The sequence below is a fragment of the Trachemys scripta genome, chromosome 11 (genome assembly GCF_013100865.1).
Source record: "Trachemys scripta elegans isolate TJP31775 chromosome 11, CAS_Tse_1.0, whole genome shotgun sequence".
NCBI classification, from domain to species: domain Eukaryota; kingdom Metazoa; phylum Chordata; order Testudines; family Emydidae; genus Trachemys; species Trachemys scripta.
The window spans coordinates 53,665,516-53,686,692 of NC_048308.1; the positions used below are offsets into that span (position 1 = coordinate 53,665,516).

The following is a 21,177-nucleotide window of genomic DNA, read 5'->3' on the forward strand; positions in this document are numbered from 1 at the left end:
GACTTCTCACCTAGGGTGCTGACTTTTGCTGATCGCATTCTCAGCCACCTATCTCTCCCCATTCATTGTGTAAGGATCCTAGGCAACTCACACAGGCTTTGTGAACTGCAATGTTGTTCCTGTGATTTTTTTAGGCACCTAAAAGTTAGGTGTTGTGACTCTGTCAAAATACCTAAATCCCTTTGTGAATCTAGCCAGAAGCCTTAAATTAGCAAAAGCCTTCTAGTAAATTTTCATGTTAAGATTAATCTATCTTTTTTTTTTCATATTACTTCCAAAGGGTAAGAGCACAATCATAGTGGAAGGTAGTGATAAAGATAACAAATTATAAAATCAGTGCTTCTTATCCAGTTTCTATTGTGTAGAATGAAATATGGTATTAAAAGAAGGTCTTGTACTGTTTTTAGATATGAAGCAATCCCTGGACCACTGAATGGGGAAATATTTGAAAGAACTTGTCAGAAACCACAGAGAGCTGCAGATGTAAGTCTATTGATAGCTGCCATTCATGGTAACACAAATCAACCAAACTGTCATCATGATCCCTTTTTGGGATAGCACAGATGTCTAGAGAAAACGTGTATTAAAACAATCCAGTATACAAGAAAAAACTGTATAGTTTAATGTATTACTCATACTTTCATAGAATCATAGACGTATTCATGGCTGGAACAGACTGAGAGGTCATCCAGTTCCTCCTCCTCCTCCCCCCACCAACCTTGCACTGAGGCAGGATTAGATATACTTAGACCATCCTTAAGAGATGTTTGTTTAACCTCCAATTATGAGGATTCCACATTTGATTCTGTATATTTTGTTTTCCTCCCTACAAACATGGACCAAGCCTATATTAAGCCCAAAAATATTTTATGGGATCAGCTGTAAGTTACAATTGAATTTATTAGCCAATTTGTTACAAATATCATATCATTTATGAAATCTTAAATTGAAATCATTAACACAAACACTAGAACAACAATTACTAATAGTTATCCTACTTAAGCCTTCTTTTGTATTATGCCAGAAAGCAGGAAGTCATTTGCAGTATTTGTCTCTCCAATAATTACCATTAAAAATTTAACTGGAACTGTCCACAGGTTTAGATTCCAAATTCAAAACTATGAATGTGATTTTTAAGTACTCTATTTGCAACTCTTATTTCTGTACTTATGATTTCTGTAGTATTTGACTGAATTTTTTTTATTCTTTTCAATATTAGTGCATAACCACCATTTGCAGTTATGCAAGATATTATAAGATGCATAGCCATCTCATTAGGATTACTGCATCTATTTTATAAATAAGGACGTTGAAGACAGGTGTCTCATGGTGCCCAAACTTGTACTATCATGGCCCATGATAATAATTTGCCTGAAGGAGATACATAAATCTCCATATTGTCAAAGTTAGACTCAGGACTCAGTTTGTCAGACCACTCTGTTTTATTAGCACAGCGCTCTGCTAATACATTCAGATAATGTGAGCCTCCATGCAAGATTCAAACAGTCTTATTTATACAGATAAAAGGGTGTAAACTAAACAAAGGGACAGAGAGAGCAAAATTGTAAAATATGCATGGAGCACAATATGCATAACCTGCTTCCTTGTTAACTCTTATCGATCTAAGACTAATGCTTCACCAATTGCCCTTAAGTGGCAAGTTAAGCAGTTAATGTCTGCTTTCCTGCCCCCTGGCTTGCAGCATTTCTCATTTCTACTTAAAGGTACATACAGCATTCTTTAATTCATTCTATTTCTTTAATATAATTAATTTCACTTTCACAATAAAAACTGACCTAAATGCTTATATTAAAAATATATACAAAACACCAAACTATTTCTTGTAGTGCAGTCTTCTGAATAGCTTAACAGAAACTGAATGAGATATCATCAATAAAAATCTGCAGATACTTCAACCGGCTGCTATATTGATAGGCTGTGTTCACAGACCATATTTTATGCAGGGGTTAGCAAAAACACAAAAGTCAAAGCCTAATACATTAAGAAATTGATTACAGATAATATTTCACCCTCAGAGATGTTCCAGTAAGCTTCTTTCACAGACTAGACTCCTTCCTAGTCTGGGCCTAATCCTTTCCCTGGTACAGTCCTTGTTAGTTCCAGCAGACATCTTAGGTGAAAAACAGGGGCTCTCTCATGACTGGCAGCCCTTTGTCCTGTTTCATCCCCTTTTATAGCTTTGGCACAAGATAGGAATCTTTTGTCTCTCCCTAGGTCCCCACCCCTCTTTCTAAATCGAAAAGTACCAGATTTAAGATGGATTCCAGTATCATGTGATATGGTCACATGTCACTGTAAGATCTCATTCTTCATTACCCATGGGCTGGCCCACACGTACACAGGAAGGTTTGCAGGTAAATAAACCATTTACAACCAATTGTCCTAGTCCAGGTGTGGCCAACCTGAGCCTGAGAAGGAGCCAGAATTTACCAATGTACATCGCCAAAGAGCCACAGTAATACATCAGCAGCCCTTCATCAGCTCCCCCCGGCCCCAATCCCAGTGCCTCCCACCCACTGGCAGACCCGCTGATCAGTGCCTCCCTCTCCCTCCCGATCAGCTGTTTCATAGCATCCAGGAGGCTCTGGGGGGATGGGGAGGAGCGAGGGCACGGCCGGCTCAGGGGAGGGAGCGGGAAGGGGTGGAGTAGGGGCAGGGCTTGTGGCAGAGCCAGGGGTTGAGCGGTGAGCACCCCCCGGCACATTGGAAAGTTGGCACCAGTAGCTCCAGCCCCGGAGTCGGTGCCTATCCAGTAACTCCTCACTTAATATTGTAGTTATGTTCCTGAAAAATGCGACTTTAAGCGAAACAATGTTAAGCTAATCCAATTTCCCCATAAGAATTAATGTAAATGAGGGGGTTAGGTTCCAGTGAAAAATTTTTCACCAGATAAAAAAGACTATATATATTGTGACAGACCCAGACCAGGGGGATACAGGAGTCTGGTAGAGGGCAAATATACTGGTCACTGGATGAGTAGTTTGCTGTTCCCTGAGTGACCAGAGCAGGGCCTGCACTAGAGTAATCAGGAACCTGCTAGAACCAGTTAAGGCAGGCAGGCTAATTAGGACACCTGGAGTCAATTAAGAAGAAGCTGCTAGAATCAATTAAGGCAGGCTAATCAGGGCATCTGGGCTTTAAAAAGGAGCTCACTTCAGTTTATGGTGTGAGTGTGAGGAGCTGGGAGCAAGAGGTGCAAAGAGCTGAGAGGGTATGCTGTTGGAGGACTGAGGAGTACAAGCGTTATCAGACACCAGGAGGGAGGTCCTTTGGTGAGAATAAGGAAGGTGTTTGGAGGAGGCCATGGGAAAGTAGCCCAGGGAGTTGTAGCTGTCGTGCAGCTGTTACAGGAGGGACTATAGACAGCTGCAGTCCACAGGTCCCTGGGCTGGAACCTGGAGTAGAGGATGGGCCTGGGTTCCCCCCAAACCTCCCAATTGACCTGGACTGTGGGTTCTTCCAGAGGGGAAGGTCTCTAGGCTGTTCCCCAACCCACATGGTGAATCTCTGAGGCAAGAAAATCTGCCACTAAGTGCAGGACCCACCAAGATAGAGGAGGAACTTTGTCACCATACATACAGTATAAATTTTAAACAATTAATTTAATACTAGTACACAGTGATGATATGATGATGTGAAGCTTGGTTGAGGTGGAAGAGTCAGAGGGTGGAATATTTCCCTTACTGCTAAATGATGAACTAGCAATTGGCTGAGCCCTCAAGGGTTAACTCTCTCACTCTGCAAGGCAGCAGGAATGGAGGGAGATATGCGCATTTCCCTTAAGTACACTGCCTTGTTAATTAGATCAGCTTGCTGAGACTGCAGCAGCTGCAAGCTCCTGTCTGTCCTGAGCCCTGCTCTATGGAAAATAGGGTAAGCAGGGTGCATGATCAGGGGGAGGGGGACATCCTGATCCCTGGGGGGGGGGGGACGGAAGGGAGAGGGGGGGCTAATGTCAGGATGTCCCCCTTCCCTTCCCCCCGGCACAGCAAGCAGGAGTCTCGGGGAGCAGCTCCAAGGCAGAGGGCAGGAGCAGCACATGGCAGTGGGGAGAGGGATACAGCTGAACTGCAGGCAGCTGCTGCATGGGGAGCTGATAGGGGGTCTGCCGGTCCACCCTGGTTCCAAGCCCCCACCAGCTAGCTGCAATGGGCTGCTCTTCCTGCAAGCAGTAGACAAAGCAGGCAGCTGCCAACCGACATTAGAAGGGAGCATTGCACAACTTTAAACGAGCATGTTCCCTAATTGATCAGCAACGTAATAACGTTAAGCGGGACTACTTTAATTGAGGAGTTACTGTACAAGGAGCCACATATTAACTTCTGAAGAGCTGCATGTGGCTCCGGAGCTACAGGATGGCTACCCCTGTAGTCAGTGGGAGCCATCAAGATTCTAAACCACCATTAATGGCCCACACTTTGCATAATTACAATAGGACCTCAGAATTATACTTCATAATTCTCATTTCAGATACAAGAATGAAACATTCATATAAATAGGATGAATATATTCAGTAGGTTATAACCTGTGTAATGATACCTTGAGACCTTTTGCATAAGATATATTCCACTTACATCATATTCACATTCATAAGAATAAAAGGTGTCTCCCCCCTCTTTGCTGTGAAAGACAGGTAACTTTGGGACTAAATGAGTGACATCCTTCAGAATGAGGAGGGAAACTGAGACCGATTATGAGGTGGGACAAAAAAGATGGTACCACTTTTGTCAATCCCAGCGTTCAAAAACTGAGGTTTGGCCCTCCCAAAATCCAGTGAGAGAGATTGGGGAGGAAAATCCATTATATGTTTTGTTTCCTTTTTATTTCCCTTCTGGGTTTTGAACCTTCAGGAACCACATTTTCAAGTTTTTTTTTCTCTACACCCAAAAGGGCTAGAAACAAACTAAAAAAAAAATGAACACTGAGATTCTTGTGTACTCATCACTCTAAGAGCTAGAGCTTAAAATAACTCAAATTTTGTGACAAGCGGATTACTCACAATACCTGGAAACTAAAGCATTAAGTCACCTTGAATGCCATACAGAACGAGAACCCATAGTGCACTGCCAACCCTCAGCTCTCACCACTAGACAAGGCTGCCCCACGTTGCTCTATGCTGGCATAGCGAGAGACCGAAACTACAGATCCCAGCATGACCCGCTCCACCCTGGTGAGGTTCATTGCGCATGCGCGTCCGGGAAAAAAAATCATCCCAGGTGCCTCCCCGGCAGGCCGGCACTGTTTGGCTCCGTGGCCGGATGGGGCGGAAAGGACTACATATCCCAGACTGCATGGGGAGTTGGGCTCGCGGCGCGTGCGCAGGATGGTGTCCGCTAAAGCCGCGGGCCGGTTTGAAGCGGGGAAGGAGCTCCATGGAAACGGGGCCGCGAAGTGTCAGTGAGCGGGGTAAGGGGTGACGCTGGCCGGGGTGGGGGGCAGATAGAGCGCAGCCCCCAGTGCCCGGGCGGCCCGTCTGCTCTCGCGGGGGAGAGGGGCTGGGCCTGGGGGGTCGCAGTTAAGGTGCCTGGGAGTGACCGAAGGGCCTGCCCCGTCCTGGGGCGGCAGGTCAGCCCGGCGCCCTGTCACATGGCCACATCGCCCCCAGGTAACGGCTGGGTGCGGGGCAGCTATGGCCAGGCCGACCATCGCCCCCATGAGCGTCAGTGCCACAGCGCCCGAAGCCTTCGCCGTGCTCCAGCAGAGGATGAGTGTGGTTGAGGAGCAGACCAGCGCGCTGGCGAGAGACCTGGAGCTGCTCGGTGTGAACGCACAGAGGTACGGTTCGGATCAGGTCCTCCTTTCCCTGGGGAACGCGCGATATTGTGTTAGTAACTTTTCCTCCGCTTGTTCCACTTTTGTTTGAGGGAGCTGGTTTCTCAGCTTCTCTGGAGAGTAGAAGTTGCTGGCAGAGACACATGCTGCAGCCATCAGGCATAGCAAGAAACATTCCAGCGGCATGAAACAAGTGTTTTTTTTTTTTTAAACGATATAAATAGTGCCACGTGTTCTCTTCTTTCAGCCTTGATCTCTTCCATTCAAAGCCCTTAGAGACACCTGGGAGCCACCAGCCTGTTAGCCCTGTTCGGGCCAGGGTAGCGTTTGTAGGTGAAAGTGACATGCTATGGAAGAACTGTGAATCTCTAGTGAATCGAATGTGCCGGTTGGAGAGTGTTGTGCAGACCTTGAAGCTAAACCTCTTCCGATTGCAGACTGAAAAGGAGCTGAATCCCAAGCATGCAGGTACAGCAGTAGAAAGCTGGTTTTTGTGTTGATAGCAGATGTCCTCATTCTCTTTCAGCCCTTCAGCTGCATTTTTTTCTGTATTCTTTATAATGACCATTTTTGATCCTCTCTTGTTGTCTGGCAGCCCATCTGGAACAGCGTATGAACGCAATGCAGGAGGAACACCTGCAGGAACTGAAGGTTGTACAGCTAGAGGCAATGAAGTTGCGCCAACAGCTAAGTGAGGCAAAAGAGGATGTAGAAAAGGCCCAGGAAGAAGTTCAAAGATTAAGTGCTGCTTTGGAAATTGCCACAGCAACCAAGGTACAGGAGCTAGCTGTGAATGTGCATGGTGGGGTGTTGAGCTAAGTTCCCTCTAAGCTGTGCGGCTATGCAGCTGCCTATTAAGCCCCACACAGGGGCTCAGGGCCACAGCGGGGAGAGATGTCTCTCCCCCAGCATGGACCTGCAGCGGCAGGGAGAGGCTCCCAGAGGTGAAAATAACTTAAAAGTCTTACAGGTATGGAGGTCCAGCTCTGGGCCTCAGGTGGAAGGGGCGGGGATGGGGGTCAGCCTTCCCCAGCCAGCCCTTCAGTGCTGCCTGGCCTGCGCTGCCTGGGTCTCTGGTGGCAATTTAAAGGATCCAGGGCTCTGGCTGCTGTTGCGGTAGCAGCGATGGCGGCCGGGAGCTCGGGACCCTTTTAAATTGTCGGGCTCCAGGGCAGCTGCCTCTTTTGCAACACACACACACACCCCACCCCACCCCGGCAGCCCTGGGCTGTGGCAGCAGCGCTTTAACGTCAGCTGTGTACGGGCCCATACCAGCGGCCACTTCTTACCAGTACACTGTACTGGCCCACTTTCACCTCTGGAGGCGCCCCTCCCCACCGACCCCAGCATCGACCTGCCTGGACTTATTGTGGTTGGGGGAGAGGAGCCCCTCCCTCGGCCTGGCTCCACTTTGCCAGAGCTGTTCCAGCTGGGGAGAGGCGCCTCTCCCGCAGCCCCAAGCTGCTGCGGTGAGAGGGGCTGGGGGGAGTCTCTCCCACGGCAGCCCCGGGGCAGCCTGCACCCCAAACCCCTCATCCCTGGCCCTACCCCAGAGCCCGCACCTCCCCCGCATCCCAACCCTTTGCCCCAGTCCTAACCCCCCTCTCATAGCCCTCATCCCTGACCCCACCCCAGAGCTTGCACCCCCAGCCAGAGACTTCCCTCCCCCCCGCACCTAACCCTCTGCCCCAGCCCCCTGCCACACCCCGAGCCCCTCGGCCCCACCCCAATCACATGAATTTGTTATGTGCAGCAATATGAAGATAATGTGTCACACATCACCTCCATATGGGTGCACATAACAAAATTCATTCTGCACATGGGTGGGGAAAAACTAAAGGGAACACTGGGGCTGAAAGTTGTAGTTTTTGAAGAGTGTCTATACTGATTCCAATGTTAATGCACTGGTCTTCAAATGCTGCCAACTTTGAAAATAAGACTGTGCTTTGATGTGCTCAGAGGTTAGGTGTGTGTGATTAGAAATGACATTGTGTGGCCGGTGCCATTTTTGTTGGAGAAAAAGACAATCTCATCTTTGTGAATGGATCTCTCTAGATCCAGCAATAAATGATAAATTGAGTGTGACTTAAAAAAAAAACCCAACCCTGTATTTATATATTTTTTTAAACCCCTCAAGAATTGAGGTTTTTGCCCCCTCCAACTCATGGATTGCTAAGCACATCTCTATTTTTCCCCATGTACGCTCTGGGTCCTACAGCTAGGCCACCATCCTTCCAACTGAAGAGGACTGTTCTGGAATCTGTTACCCATCTTCTTAATTGTCTTAAGTGGTTGCTGAAAAGCAATGCAAGGTGGTTGTCGCTTTAGAGCACGAGACTAGAACTAGGAATCAAACCCAGGTCTCAGCATGGCATGTAATGTAAAATAATATGCAATGGGTTACTGGCCAGCCTGGTTTTGAAATACTTTTGAAAGTTTTGCTGCAGTTGTTGTGAGGCATAAATTGTGTGTGTGTGTGGGTGTTTGTTTTTTGTCCTCTTTTAGACAGATGTAGCCATTGCAGCAGAGGAGCTGAGGACAACAAAACACATAATGAACCATAGACTTCACGAGGTAAGCGCAAAAGAAGGTTAGAAGGAAGAGTGAGGTGATACATTTTTGGGGGAAAAGCCTGGATGGTGATCTGGGGATGAATCTATGAAAACCAGGAATGGAATATGTACAGCTGAAAGAAGACTGCTGAGCATGCCCCGATCTACAAACCTAAGACAGAATTTATTTCATGCAAGATACAAAAATGTATGAGTTGAAGTTACTAACAGAGACCTGAGTTCCATGCTGTGGAAGTAGGTTTTACCCTTAACCTACAATGTAACTGCTTCTTGCAATCATGGAGAATGACTTTATTGCATCCAAAAATGGAATTGGTGACTTAATGTCTGCTAGCTAGTGAACAAGTTGTAGCACTTACCTTGTTATGGACTAATTAAAGAAATAGAGTGCAGGCATGAGGCATCTTATTGTCCTGATGAAGGAGGATGTGAGCTTCTGAAAAGCAGCCTAATCCTGTTGGAGAGTGTGGGTTATGTCCCTTATGTCATTTAATAACTTTTCAAGCCAAATGAGCAGCAGTTCTGAAGGACTTAAAAGGGGTCCTGATCATGTCTTGGCCAGAAGGATGCTTGATGCACTATGTAAGCTGCAGTGGTGATAATCCTTTAGGGAACAGAAAGGATGTGAGGTGGGTAATGGAAGCAGTTGGTGAGATCATGCAAATTGCTCCTTCCATTGGGAAAATGGATTTCCTGCCCCCCAGCCCACCTTGCTCCATAAAATGGGAGGGAAAGAGACGATGTATCCCCTCCTTAGTTTTAAAAAAAAACACAAGTGCCTCTTAGGAATGCCAAAAAGCTAAGTGCTTTCTCTCACTGTTCTTGGAAGCTTAAGGCCCCAGTTGTCAAAACCTCCAACTACAAATACAAGGTGGATACTCTCAACATAGGTCACACTGAAAACTTAATCATAAAACTGAGTATCAAAGTAAGTAGTACACTTATGTGTACATGTGTGGCTTCTCTGACTTCTGGTGTGGACTACCTCCCCTCCCATTCACAATCACACACAACACCGTCAATTGATGATTAAGTCTCTCTGTAGCAATGACAACAATTACTTCCCTGGCATTCCTTTTCTATGTCTTTTCAGCTTCTTTCAATGTTCCTTAGTAGCTGGAAACAAGTAAAGTTATCACTGTGTGTAACTGACCAGATCTCCCCAGACCACTAGTCTGGTACAGAGATTATCACTCACTTTCATTTAATTATTAAATAAAATCCTCTGTTTTTAAAAATAGAGGACTTTGCAATAGAACTTTCCAGTTTGCTATGCTGGAGAAAGGCTGTAGGCCTTGCAGTAACATTCAGATTGAGCTTGCTCTGAAGTATACATGGCCCTTGTTATAAGCAATGCATTTAGGTACTTGATGCTTCAGATCTGTCATCCTTCAGTGAGTACAGCACATGTGGAGTCTCTTCAGAGAATAGTTGTCATTATACAACTTTAAACATTTCTCGTGGTGTGTATCTTCTTATAGTTCACAGAGGAACAGAAGTCTCAATTCCCAGATAAACTAGCTCACATGTTTAACACTCAGTATTTTGGCAGTACTCGTGACCAGCATGGAGCTAGGCCCTATTTCAAATTGGTGCTGGTTTCTCTGCAACAAACTGAAGAAAAGCCTCTTCTCATAGCCTAACTTATTAATGTTTGTCCCTAGAAATTCTTTTTATTATGGGCCCCTTCTTAGTAACTTGATATAAATGTCTTTAGCGAATCAGGCTTCAAAGTAATCTACATCTTCTGTCAACACCACCTGGAGATAAGAGAAACGCTCCTGGGTCCTAGCTTTTCCTGGGAACACCAGAGATTAGAATCACCTGTTGCATAGGGTCAAGAGCATATCATGTGTGATTTGCTTTTATAGGATGTTTCACACTATATATTTCAAGCTTGTAGTTCCAGTTGCAGAAAGCTTTCATGGAAGAATCTTGCAGCAAGACGTTTTCAGTGTATATAAAACACGTGTTAATAAAATGATAGATTCCAACCGGGGAGATTCAGCTGAATTGGGTTTTTGGGGAAAAGAGTCGCTGCTTAGTCCTTATTGAATGGCAGGTATCCCTTTTAGCAATGAACCCAAGAGTCTCATAGTAACACAGTGTGCTACCCTGCAAGGAATTAAACTTTGAGTGTGGTGGGGAGACTATATGCCTGATTCTAGTCTTAATTACATTGATAGTCAACTGGAATTGCACTGATGTGAGAACAAAATCAGGCCCACTGTTTGCTCAGTCTCTGTAGTAGAAGTGCCTCATCTCTGCAGTGACTCTTTCCAACATGTTCAGAAGCAATGTTGACTCTGTCCAGAGGAAGACAGACACAGCAGGCCCTTGGATGGAGGAATGGTAACATGGCACAAGAGCAGTAAGATTTGAGACAGAGAAAAATAGTTGGGTCTCTGAGCACACTGTAGGGAGTAGAATTGCCACTCTCAGTAAACACAAATTTTGGCCCAGGTACCAAATCTGTCTGGTTATTAATACATTTTCCATAGCTGAGTGGGTTGTTTGGTATTGCTTCCTTGCTTTACCACTTCCATGAAATACTTACTCCATAGTGTTATCACCTTTAACAGATCACTGGATATGACTAATAATGGTTGCTTTGCTGTATTGAACCCCTATCTGCTTCATTAATCTTCAGTTTTTATGGCTTGTTGCTGTCTCCAGCCACATACCCAGTGTTTTGTCTCTTGTAGCTAAGGGAGCAGCTTTCACAGGAGGCAAGTCTGCGGGAGTCTTTGGAGGAATCCCAAGCAACCATGCTGAGACGTGTGCAGGATATGGAGATAACAGTGGAGGCAGAACGGGAACAGGTTGGAGAAGCACAGCACCTCTTCCACTTTTTCTTTGTGCCTAATTTTTTTTTTTTTTTTGGTCTCCTAGCAGGAAGAATAGTAAGAGGTTGGAGTGTTCTTCCTAGAGAGCAGTTAACATCTTTGTAATCACTTAGCTTCAGTATGCAAGGTGTGGAAAAGGGAATCTTGATTAAATAATTATAATGAGGTGTTAAAGGTCTAAAAGTTGACAAGCAATTCAGTGTGAATGCTCTGCAGAGAAACAGACGGGCAATTGTGAGATCCAGCAAAAGTAACAATAATGCAAGCAGAAAGTCCTGCAGCAGAGTGAGGGTGATTGAGTTTATTGCACTGAATGTAGCACGTATAATTACCTGCCTTGTGGGTAGATGGCATATGTGTGCATTCAGTGCAAGCACCTGATAGTCCGTAGAGACAGATTACAGGCTCTTGAAATCAGAGTGGCTGAACTGAAGGAACTAAGGGAGACAGATGTACATAGATAAGACTTTCCTGGACACAGTAGAGCAGTCCTGCTCCCGCCTCATAGCCCCTGTGCTGTTGAGGAGGATGAGAGTCTTGGGGAAGGAGAACATCAAGCTGAAGTGAAGGGAAACAATCCCATAGTGGGGATCCTCCTTCCAACTGATGTCATGGTATCCTTGTAACAGATTTCTGTTACCAATCTGCCTGAGGCGTCAGGTGATCAGGTTGAGGTCACAGGATCATTGGGGAGGAGATGACGAAACACCAAGTGTCTAAGTTTTAAAGCTTTATTAATAAAATACTAAAACAACAGTGGAGAGTGCTGAGGGGGGAGGGTTCCCCATGTCACTCAGAGGAAGGAAGGAAGAAAGCGTGAGTGCCCCAAGCCCTAACCCACTTTCATACTCACACCTGCACTACCCAAGACTGACCAAGTCTGGATGTAAAGTAAGAAGAATTGGGGGAGGGATGGACAGGAGTTCTTGTCCTTGGGCCCAGGTCATCCGGGGTCCGCTGTGATCTCCAAGTTGCTCCAGCTCTCGAGGGTTTTAAGTCCTGGGTTCCTTTGGGGGTGTTCCATTCAGGGACTTCTGCTCCTGATGCTTTGTACCAATCAAAACCGGCTCTCTGTGGTCTCCTCAACTTTCCCAAAACACACCGGTTAGACTTTGTTGTCCTCTTTGCTGGCTTTTGCCTACTTGTTATGGGCTGGCTCTGCAAATCTGTTCAGCTGAATCTTTCTTTCTCACATCTGGTCGGTGGATTTTGGGCCCACCTCTTTCTTGGCAGGCAGCCGAGAGTCAGATGTGTGCTGTATGTGGCTTTGAGCTGGCTGGAGTCAGCGAAATATTTTCGGGCCTAGCAGGAGCATGGAGTTAACCTATTCTTTGCTCTCTTCCTTCTTCCCCCTCTGGCCTCTTTCGACCTGCAAAGGAATTTTCCATTCCACACTCACTCACACCTTTGACCCTTCCCAAAATGTCCTGCGATGCTTGCAACAGCGTTAGCAATATACAATGCTAATCTGCCTTCCCCAGGGGACCCCTTGAGGGAGGGGGCCATTGGGGTGTGACATCCTCTCCCACAGAGCATACCTTTCTGGGGCAGGGATGCCTGTTATTAGGAAGAGACAGGTCATAGTAATAGGAGGATGCAATTATTAGAAATATAGATAGCTGGGTTTGTGATGACTGGGAGAACCGCACAGAGAATTGCCTGCCAAGTGCAAAGGTTACAGACTTATGGGTAGCTCTGGGGAGGAGCCAGTGGTCATGGTACCACCGACATAGGGAAAGATAAGAGGTCCTGGAGGCCAAATTTAGGCTAAGTAAGAGATTTTAAAATTCAGGACCATTGTGGTAGTACTCTCTGAAATGCTTCCAGTTCCAATAGGCAGAACTGCAGCATCTCGAATGAGACAGTGGTGTTGGGAGGAGGGATTTAGGATTATTAAGAACTGGAGAACCTTTTGGGAATGGAGGAACCTATATTGGAGGGATGGGCTCCACCTAAACCAAAACAAAACCAGATTACTGGCATGTAAAATTAAAAAGATCATAGAGTTTTTAAGCTAAAGGCTGAAGGTAAGCCAACACGTGCAGAGGTGCACACAATTTAGGCAAACCCATCCCTTAGAGGATTTATTAAAGGGGATACTCCATAGACTAGTAAAGAGAAGAGGATAGAAGTTGATAAAGTAGAGGTATGGACTGAAGAAAAACAGTCAAACAAAAAAAAGAGTGCTATTCAATTGCACAACTAAATAGTGACAAATTTTATAAGTGCTTGTATACAAATGCAAAAAGTCTAAATGCTAAGATGGGTGAACTTAAGTGCCTGGTATTAAATGAGAATATTGATATAATAGGCATCACAGAAACTTGCTGAAATGATGATAATGTGACATGATTATACCAGGGTATAAAATATATAGGAATGATAGAGTAAGTTGCACTGGTGGAAGAGTATCAGAGGGGTAGCCGTGTTAGTCTGCTTCCATGCATTTGAAGAAGTGGGTTTTTTACCCATGAAAACTTATGCCCAAATAAATCTGTTAATCTTTAAGGTGCCACCAGACTCCTTGTTGTACTGGTGGAAGAATGGCATTATATATGAAAGAAAGCTTAGATTCAAATGTGTAAAAATCTTAAATGAATCTAATAGTGTCATGGTATCTCTATAGATAGAAATTCCATGCTTGAATAACAACAGTAGGAATATACTACTGATCACCTGACCAGGATGGTGACTTTCATTGTTGGATGCTAAGGGAGATTAGAGAGTCTACACAAACAGAAAATTCAATAGTAATGTAAGGGATTTCAACTATCCCCATATTGACTGGGAACATATCACCTCAGGATGGGAGGCAGAGATAAAATTTCTAGCCACTGTTCATGACTGCTTCTTGGAGCAGCTAGTTCTGGACCCACAAGGGGAGAGGCAGTTCTTGATTTGGTTGTAAGTGGCACACAGGATCTGGTCGAAGAGGTGAATATAGCTGAACCATTCAGTAACAGCAACCATAATGTAATTATATTTAATATCCTTGTAGGGAGGAAAACCAAAGAAACCCAGCAGAGTAGCATTGAACTTCAAAAAGGGGAACTACACTTAATGAGGAGGTTAGTTAAATGGAAATTAAAAGCAACAGTCATGAGTTAAATGCCTGCAAACTGCATGGGAACTTTTTAAAAACATCATAGTAGAGGCTCAAAACTATATATGCCCCAAACTTTAAACAAAAACAAAACAAAAAAATACCAATAAAATACTACCCTGGCTAAAAAGTGGAGTAAAAGATGGCTAGAAACAAAAAGACCTCTTTTAAAAATTGGAAGCCAGAGCCTAATAAGGAAAATAGAAAGGAGCAAAAATCTGGCAAGTCAAGTATTGCCAAAAAAGAATTTGAAGAGCAACGAACAAAAGACACAAACACTAACAGCAAAAAATTGTTTAAATACATGAGCAGCAGGAAGCCTGTGGCACCGCTGGATGATCAAAGAGATGAAGAAAGCATTCAAGGAGCTAAATGCATTAATCATCATTACAGAGGATGTGAGGGAGATTCCCACACCTGAGCCATTCTTTTTAGGTGACAAATCTCAGGAAATATCCCAGGTTGCGGTGTAAATAAAGGAGGTTTTGGAATAAACCGATGAATTCAACGGTAATAAGTCACCAGGATCAGCTGGTATTCACCCAAGAATTCTGAAAGAACTCAACTATGAAATTTGAGAACTACTAACTGATGTGGAGCTTCTCTCGTAAATCAGTTCCTGTAGCAGGTGACTGGCGGATAGCTAATGGGATCTGAAATTTAAAAAAGGCTCCAGAGGCGATCCTGGCAATTACAGGTCAGGAAGCCTAATTTCAATAACAGGCAAATTGGTTGAAACTATTGTAGAGAATAGAATTCTCAGACACACAGACGAACACGAGTTGTTGGGGAAGATCAACATGGCTTCTGTAAAGGGAAGCCATGCCTCACCACTCAGAATTTTTGAGGGTGTCAACCAACATGTGAACAAGAGTGATGCAGTGGATGTAATGTACTTGGACTTTCAGAAAACCTTTGACAAGGTCTCTAACCACAGGCTCTTAAACAAAGTAGGCAGTCATGGGATAATAGAGAAAAGTCCACGAAACCGGTTAAAAGATAGGAAAAAAAGGTGGGAATAAATGGTAAATTTTCACAGTGGAGAGAGGTAAATAGCAGAGTCCCCCAAGGATCTGTACTGGAACCAGTGCTGTTCACTACCCCTTTTTCCAGATCATGTAGGAATATAATCAGTGAGATGACAAAGTTTACAGACAATACAAAATTATTCAAGATAATTGAATCCAAAGCAGATTGTGAAGAGTTACAAAGGGATCTCACAAAACTGGGTGACTGGACAATAGAAGGGCAGATGAAATTCAGTGTTGCTAAATGCAAAGTAATGCACATTGGAAAACATAATCCCAACTGTACATACAAAACGATGAGATCTGAATTAGCTATTACCACTCAAGAAAGATCTTCGTGTCATTGTGGATAGCTTTCTGGATACATCTGCTCAATGAGCAACAGCAGTCAAAAAAGCAACAATGTTAGGAATCATTAGGAAAGGGATATATAAGACAGAAAATATCATAATGCCACTATATAAATCCATGGTACACCCACACCTTGAATACTGCATGCAGTTCTGGTCACCCTATCTCAAAAGAGATATTAGAAGTGGAAAAAGTACAGAGAAGGGGTTGGGGGCATGTAATACCTTCCATATGAGAAGAGATTAAAAAGATGGGGACTGTTCAGTTTTAAAAAAAAGAGACAACTAAGGGTGGGATATCTCAGAAGTCTATAAAAGCATGAATGGTGTGGGGAGGGGGGGAAGTTTTATTTACCCCTTCACTTAGTACAAGAACCAGTGGTCACCCAATGAAATGAATAAGGCAGCAGGATTAAAACAAACTTCTTCACACAATGCACAGTCAACCCATGGAACTCATTGCCAGGGGATGTTCTGAAGGCCAAAAGTATAACCGGGTTTAAAAAAAAAAAATTCATGGAGGATAGGTCCATCAATGGCTATTAGCCAAGATGGTCAGGGATGCAACTCCATGCTTTGGGTGTCCCTAAACTTCTGACTGCCAGAAACTGGGACTGAACAACAGGGGATGGATCACTCAGTAAATTGCCCTGTTCTGTTCGTTCTCTCTGAAGCATCTGGCACTGGCCAGACAGGATACTGGGCTAGATGAACCATTGGTCTGACCCTGTATGGCCATTCTTCTGGAAGGCCTCTGTATGTATTGTGGTTGTATTAAGAAATCTACATTAATATTCATGATACACCAGAAGGTGAAGGAAGTTAATTATGACTGGTTTATCCTAACTTTTCAGCTGGCAATTTCTTCTAATTTTAGAGAAGGGTTTGGGTTTTTTTTGGTCTTTTCAATATTATCAATGGCACAAATGTTTTCAGTGTTTTAGAAGTAACTAAACAATATTGAACATTAAAAAGAAATATGCGTAGTAGTATCAACTAGCAAAGTACTGGTACAGCTTTCTGCTAGAAAACATTTCTGAAGATATTCCATAGAGTTCTTAAACATTCTGGAGTAACAATGTTTTACCCAGGAATTCCCACAATAACAAAGGTGGCTTTCAGTTCACAAGTGCATTTGCAATATGAAGCCCTTGTGAAGCATGAGGGAGGTGAATGCAGAGAGAGATTGGTTATACTTCAGATCAACAACAACAAAAAACCCAAGCAATAAAGGCTGCCTAAACATTTCTAAATCCACAGCACTACAACAGGATTACAATCAACAAAAAATCAGATTGAGATTTATTCATGTTTAAATTAATTAAATGAGCAAACACTGATTTATTTATGTATTAAACACTGTCAATTTATGTATTTTGTCAATCCTGGGAAAACAGGTTTTGGGCTGTCAAGCATCTGCTTAATCTGTTCCTTCAAGGTCCCTTCTGCTGCCTCTGGAATTGTTCAGCATACTGCTAATAGAAATTTCATACTTTCTTCTTTTCCTAGCTTTTGTTAGTTATCTTAAGATTCTTGTAGACTTCAGTTATACAGGAAACTAACAGTGAATGAGCAAAACAAGATTGGATTAAAAGGAGAGAAAACGGTTTAATTTAATCCATCCCATGCTTTCTGATGTTTATATCTATCACAATATCCTGTTTTGATAAGTAGTGTGGGAAGAGACAGAATGGTTCAGACTTTGCTTACTCACCACCCTGCTAATTTGATTTCACTTCTCTTATAATATGCATCTTTATTATCTCTAGCTCCACCGGTATGACTGCATAAAATAAGCAGGCAATTGGGATCCTTTCTACAACCTCTGATACCCCACTACCTGCCCTTTGTGATTCTTCTTTAAAACATTATGCTTGAAACAATCTGATTAGCTTTTTCCTCTCCAATAGGCTAACCCTTTGGATTCCGAAACTTGCTTAGGTTCTCATGTTTTTTATAAAACTCTATATCCCAGAGAAAAGCTGATTGTGTGATATCCCTGTAGGTACAGGTGCTGCAGCAGGACTGCCATGGCCTGCACAAGGATGTCCAGCTTGCCCGGGAGAGGTTACAGAAGGAGGAGGAGAGAACTGCACAGCTGGGGCAGGAGTGTACACAGCTGAAAGCTGACCTGGGTATGATAGCAGGTCCTCAGCTAGGACTGAATATTGCCTTTTTTGTTTCAGTTTTCACCAAACAAGTTAGCAGTGATTGGACGACTAACAGAGTGAACATCATTGTAAATGGGGTAGAATCTGAGGCCAAAATAGGAAAAGAACAAGTTCATAATTACTTTAAATAAGTTAGATATCTTCAAGTCAGCAGGGCCTGATGAAATACATTCTAGAACACTTAAGGAACTGGCTGAAGATATTGCTGAGCCATTAGCGATTATCTTTGAGAACTCGTGGAGGACGGAAGAGATCTCACAGGACTGGAAAAGGGCAAATATAGTATCTATCTATAAAATGGGGGATAAGCACAACTCAGAGAATTATAGACCAGTCAGTTTAACCTCGGTACCCAAAAAGATGATGGAGGAAATAATCAAGCAAGCAATTTGTAAGTATCTAGAAGAAAACAGGGTGATAAGTAACAGTCAACATGGTTTTGTTAAGAACAAATCATGGCACATCAACCTAATATCCTCCTTTGACAACAAGCTGGTGGATGTGGGGTAACAATAGATGCAATATCTCAATATCAGTAAGGCTTTTGATACTGACACGCTTGACCTTCTCATAAACAAACCAGTGATATATAGCCTAGACAAATCTACTAGAAGGTGGGTGCATAACTAGTTGCAAAAACAAAACAGAAAGTAGTTGTCAATGGTTCACAATCAAGCTGGAAGGGCATAGTGAGTGGGGTCCTGCAGGGACCTCTCCCGGGTCCAGTTCTATTCAATATTCTCATAAATGATTTGGATAACGGCACAGAGAGTACACTTATAAAGTTTACGGACGATACCAAGGTTGGAGAGGTTGCAAGCGCTTTGGAGTGCAGAATTAGAATTCAAAATGATCTGGACAAACTGGAGAAACGGTCTTAAATAGATAGGATGAAATTCACTAATACAAATGCAAAGTACTACACTTAGGAAGGAATAGTCAGTTGTACAAACACAAAATGGGAAATGACTGCCTCGGAAGGAGTACTGCAGAAAAGGGATCTGGGTGTTAAGTGGATCACAAACTAAATGAGAGTCAACAATGTAATACTGTTGCCAAAAAAAAAAAAAAAAAAAGCGAACATCGTTCTGGGATGTATTAACAGGAGTGTTTTAAGCAAGACACGAGGAGTAATTCTTCCACTCTACTCAGCACTGATAAGGCCTCATCTGGAGTGCTGCGTCCAGGTCTGGGCACCACACATTAGGAAAGATGTGGACAATTTGGAGAAAGTCCAGAGGAGAGCAACAAAAATGATTAAAAGTCTAGAAAACATGACTTACGAGGAAAGATTTAAAAAAACTGTTTGTTTAATCTGGGGGAAAAAAGACTCGGGGGGGGGCACGAGAAGTCTTCAAGTATATAAAAGGTTGTTACAAAGAAGAGGGTGAGAAATTGTTCTCCTTACCTACAGTGGATAGGACAAGTAGTACTGGGCGTAACTTGCAGCAAGGGAGATTTAGATTAGACATTAGGAAAAACTTCCTAACTGTAAAGGTAGTTAAGCACTAGAACAAATTACAGAGGAAGGTTGTGGAATCTGTCATTAGAGGCTTTTAAGAACAGGTTAGACAAACACCTGTCAGGGATGGTCTAGATAATACTTAGTCCTGCCTCAGTGCTGGGGACTGGACTAAAAATGATCTATCAAGGTCCCTTCCAGTCCTACATTTCTATTATTCTGATTTGTTAGCCTTACAACACCTTCCCTACCAGACAGCAGAGGCTTGAGTGACTGAGGTCCATCATTTCAAAACTAGTAGGGTTCTCCTGATAGGATACAGCTATATTGGCTAATTGGAGGACTGGTTATGAGGTGATGAACTCTTGAAGAGACTTCTCTTGGGTTTTATCTGAAGCTCCTGAACCTTTTCCTAGCTGGAGGAAAGTGGCTGCAGTAATAATAGGGAGAAGGGAATAGAATGATAGCAATTTTCTTAACAGATTTCATCAATGCGAGTCTCTTTCAGAGAAGATTTGAGCTAGTGAGTAATCATGGGACTTAATTCTTGAACTGATATTTGGGTATTATGCTGGTTGCTAATGACTCGGTCTTTTGGAGCTATGGGTAGCCGTGTAAGATAGCACAGCATGAAAAGTTCCCTGACCACTTTTCCTTTAGATAATTTGGGAGATGCTGTGAGAAGCACTGTGATGCAGGGGAGGGATTTAATAGGAACACAATAGCCTCTCAGAACAAAGATGTCAGTGAACGAAAATGTAGTTGATCTGATCAGGAATCCCTGCTTCAGTGAAGTAAGCCGGTGGAATCCCCCCAATTCCAAACAAAAGTTACACACTTGCAGAATGAAAGGACCACTCCTCCTAGGATCTGCTTTTTTCTTTAAAAATAAAACAAAAAATAAAATCCCTGTCCCCCACCCCCGGAAAATCCTCAATATTGCCTAAGCGTTCTTCCTAGGGTTCCTTCCCTCAAGACCTGTCTGTTCCAGATTCTAGTTTCTTCTGCCAGAGAGCCACTCCCGCTTCCTTTATATTCAGGATGAAATTTAATGAGCCATATCTGCCTCGAGGCAGCAATAATTAACTTGCAGCTTGCTTAAGGGTTCCAGCACCCACTAGGAGGGTATGAAAACAGGAGAATCTTGGCACCTTGTTATAGTAGGATTGGGTGGGTGGGAGAGAGCTCTCTTCCTGTACAAACACAGAACAGTTCCATCCCCCCCCCCCCCCAAAAAAAACAAAACAAACAAACAAAAAAAAAAAAATCCATCTGTTACCCAAGTGCCAAATTTGGGCTGAAATTTAGTGAATTTCTAGTGTTCACTAAAGGATTAAAACCCCGTACTTGTCACCAATTTTTCCCACCCACATGCGGAATGAATGAATTTTGTTATGTGCACCAATATGGAGGTGATGTGTGACACAGCGGGGTGGGGCCAAGGAATTCGGTGTGTGGGAGGGGGCTAGGGCTGGGGCAGAGGGTTGGGATATGAGGGCTCCGTCTGGGGGTGCGGGCTCCGGGGTGGAGCTGGGCCTGAGAGGTTTGGGGTGCATTGGTGTTCCCTGGGGCTACAATGGAGAGAGGCATTTCTCCCCGCCGGAGCCCTGAGCACCTATGCAGTGCTTAATAGGCAGCCGTGTGGCCATGCAGCTTAGAGGGAACTTAGCTTGTCACCATGTACTTTGATCCCTTCCCCACAGATTGAATTAGGAAGAAATGAAATGGCATTTTTCATTTAATTTTTTTTTTCCCTTTAGCTTCCCCAAAGGAAGTTTGCTTACTTCTGGGGGAGAGATTCATGCAGAAAGTAAAAGTGAACTTATCCTTCTTAAGGCTTTCTTCCTTTGT

At 43.7% G+C, this 21,177-nt stretch overlaps 1 protein-coding gene across 6 annotated transcripts in view; it reads left to right on the forward strand.

The window, feature by feature from the left end:
* The first annotated feature begins 5,316 nt into the window (after positions 1-5,316).
* Positions 5,317-21,177, forward strand: part of CCDC150 (coiled-coil domain containing 150) — a 44,103-nt gene continuing 28,242 nt past the window's right edge. For 4 of the 6 annotated variants that reach the window (XM_034785757.1, XM_034785760.1, XM_034785761.1 and 1 more), the window contains exons 1-7: positions 5,317-5,427; positions 5,627-5,796; positions 6,041-6,261; positions 6,389-6,567; positions 8,299-8,367; positions 11,072-11,188; positions 17,699-17,828. In XM_034785757.1, the coding sequence (XP_034641648.1) occupies positions 5,651-5,796; positions 6,041-6,261; positions 6,389-6,567; positions 8,299-8,367; positions 11,072-11,188; positions 17,699-17,828 (862 nt within the window). In that variant the 5' untranslated portion in view covers positions 5,317-5,427; positions 5,627-5,650. Of the gene's footprint in view, positions 5,428-5,626; positions 5,797-6,040; positions 6,262-6,388; positions 6,568-8,298; positions 8,368-11,071; positions 11,189-17,698; positions 17,829-21,177 lie in introns of those variants that run through there. The other 2 variants (XM_034785759.1, XM_034785762.1) reach the window with 2 other exon arrangements.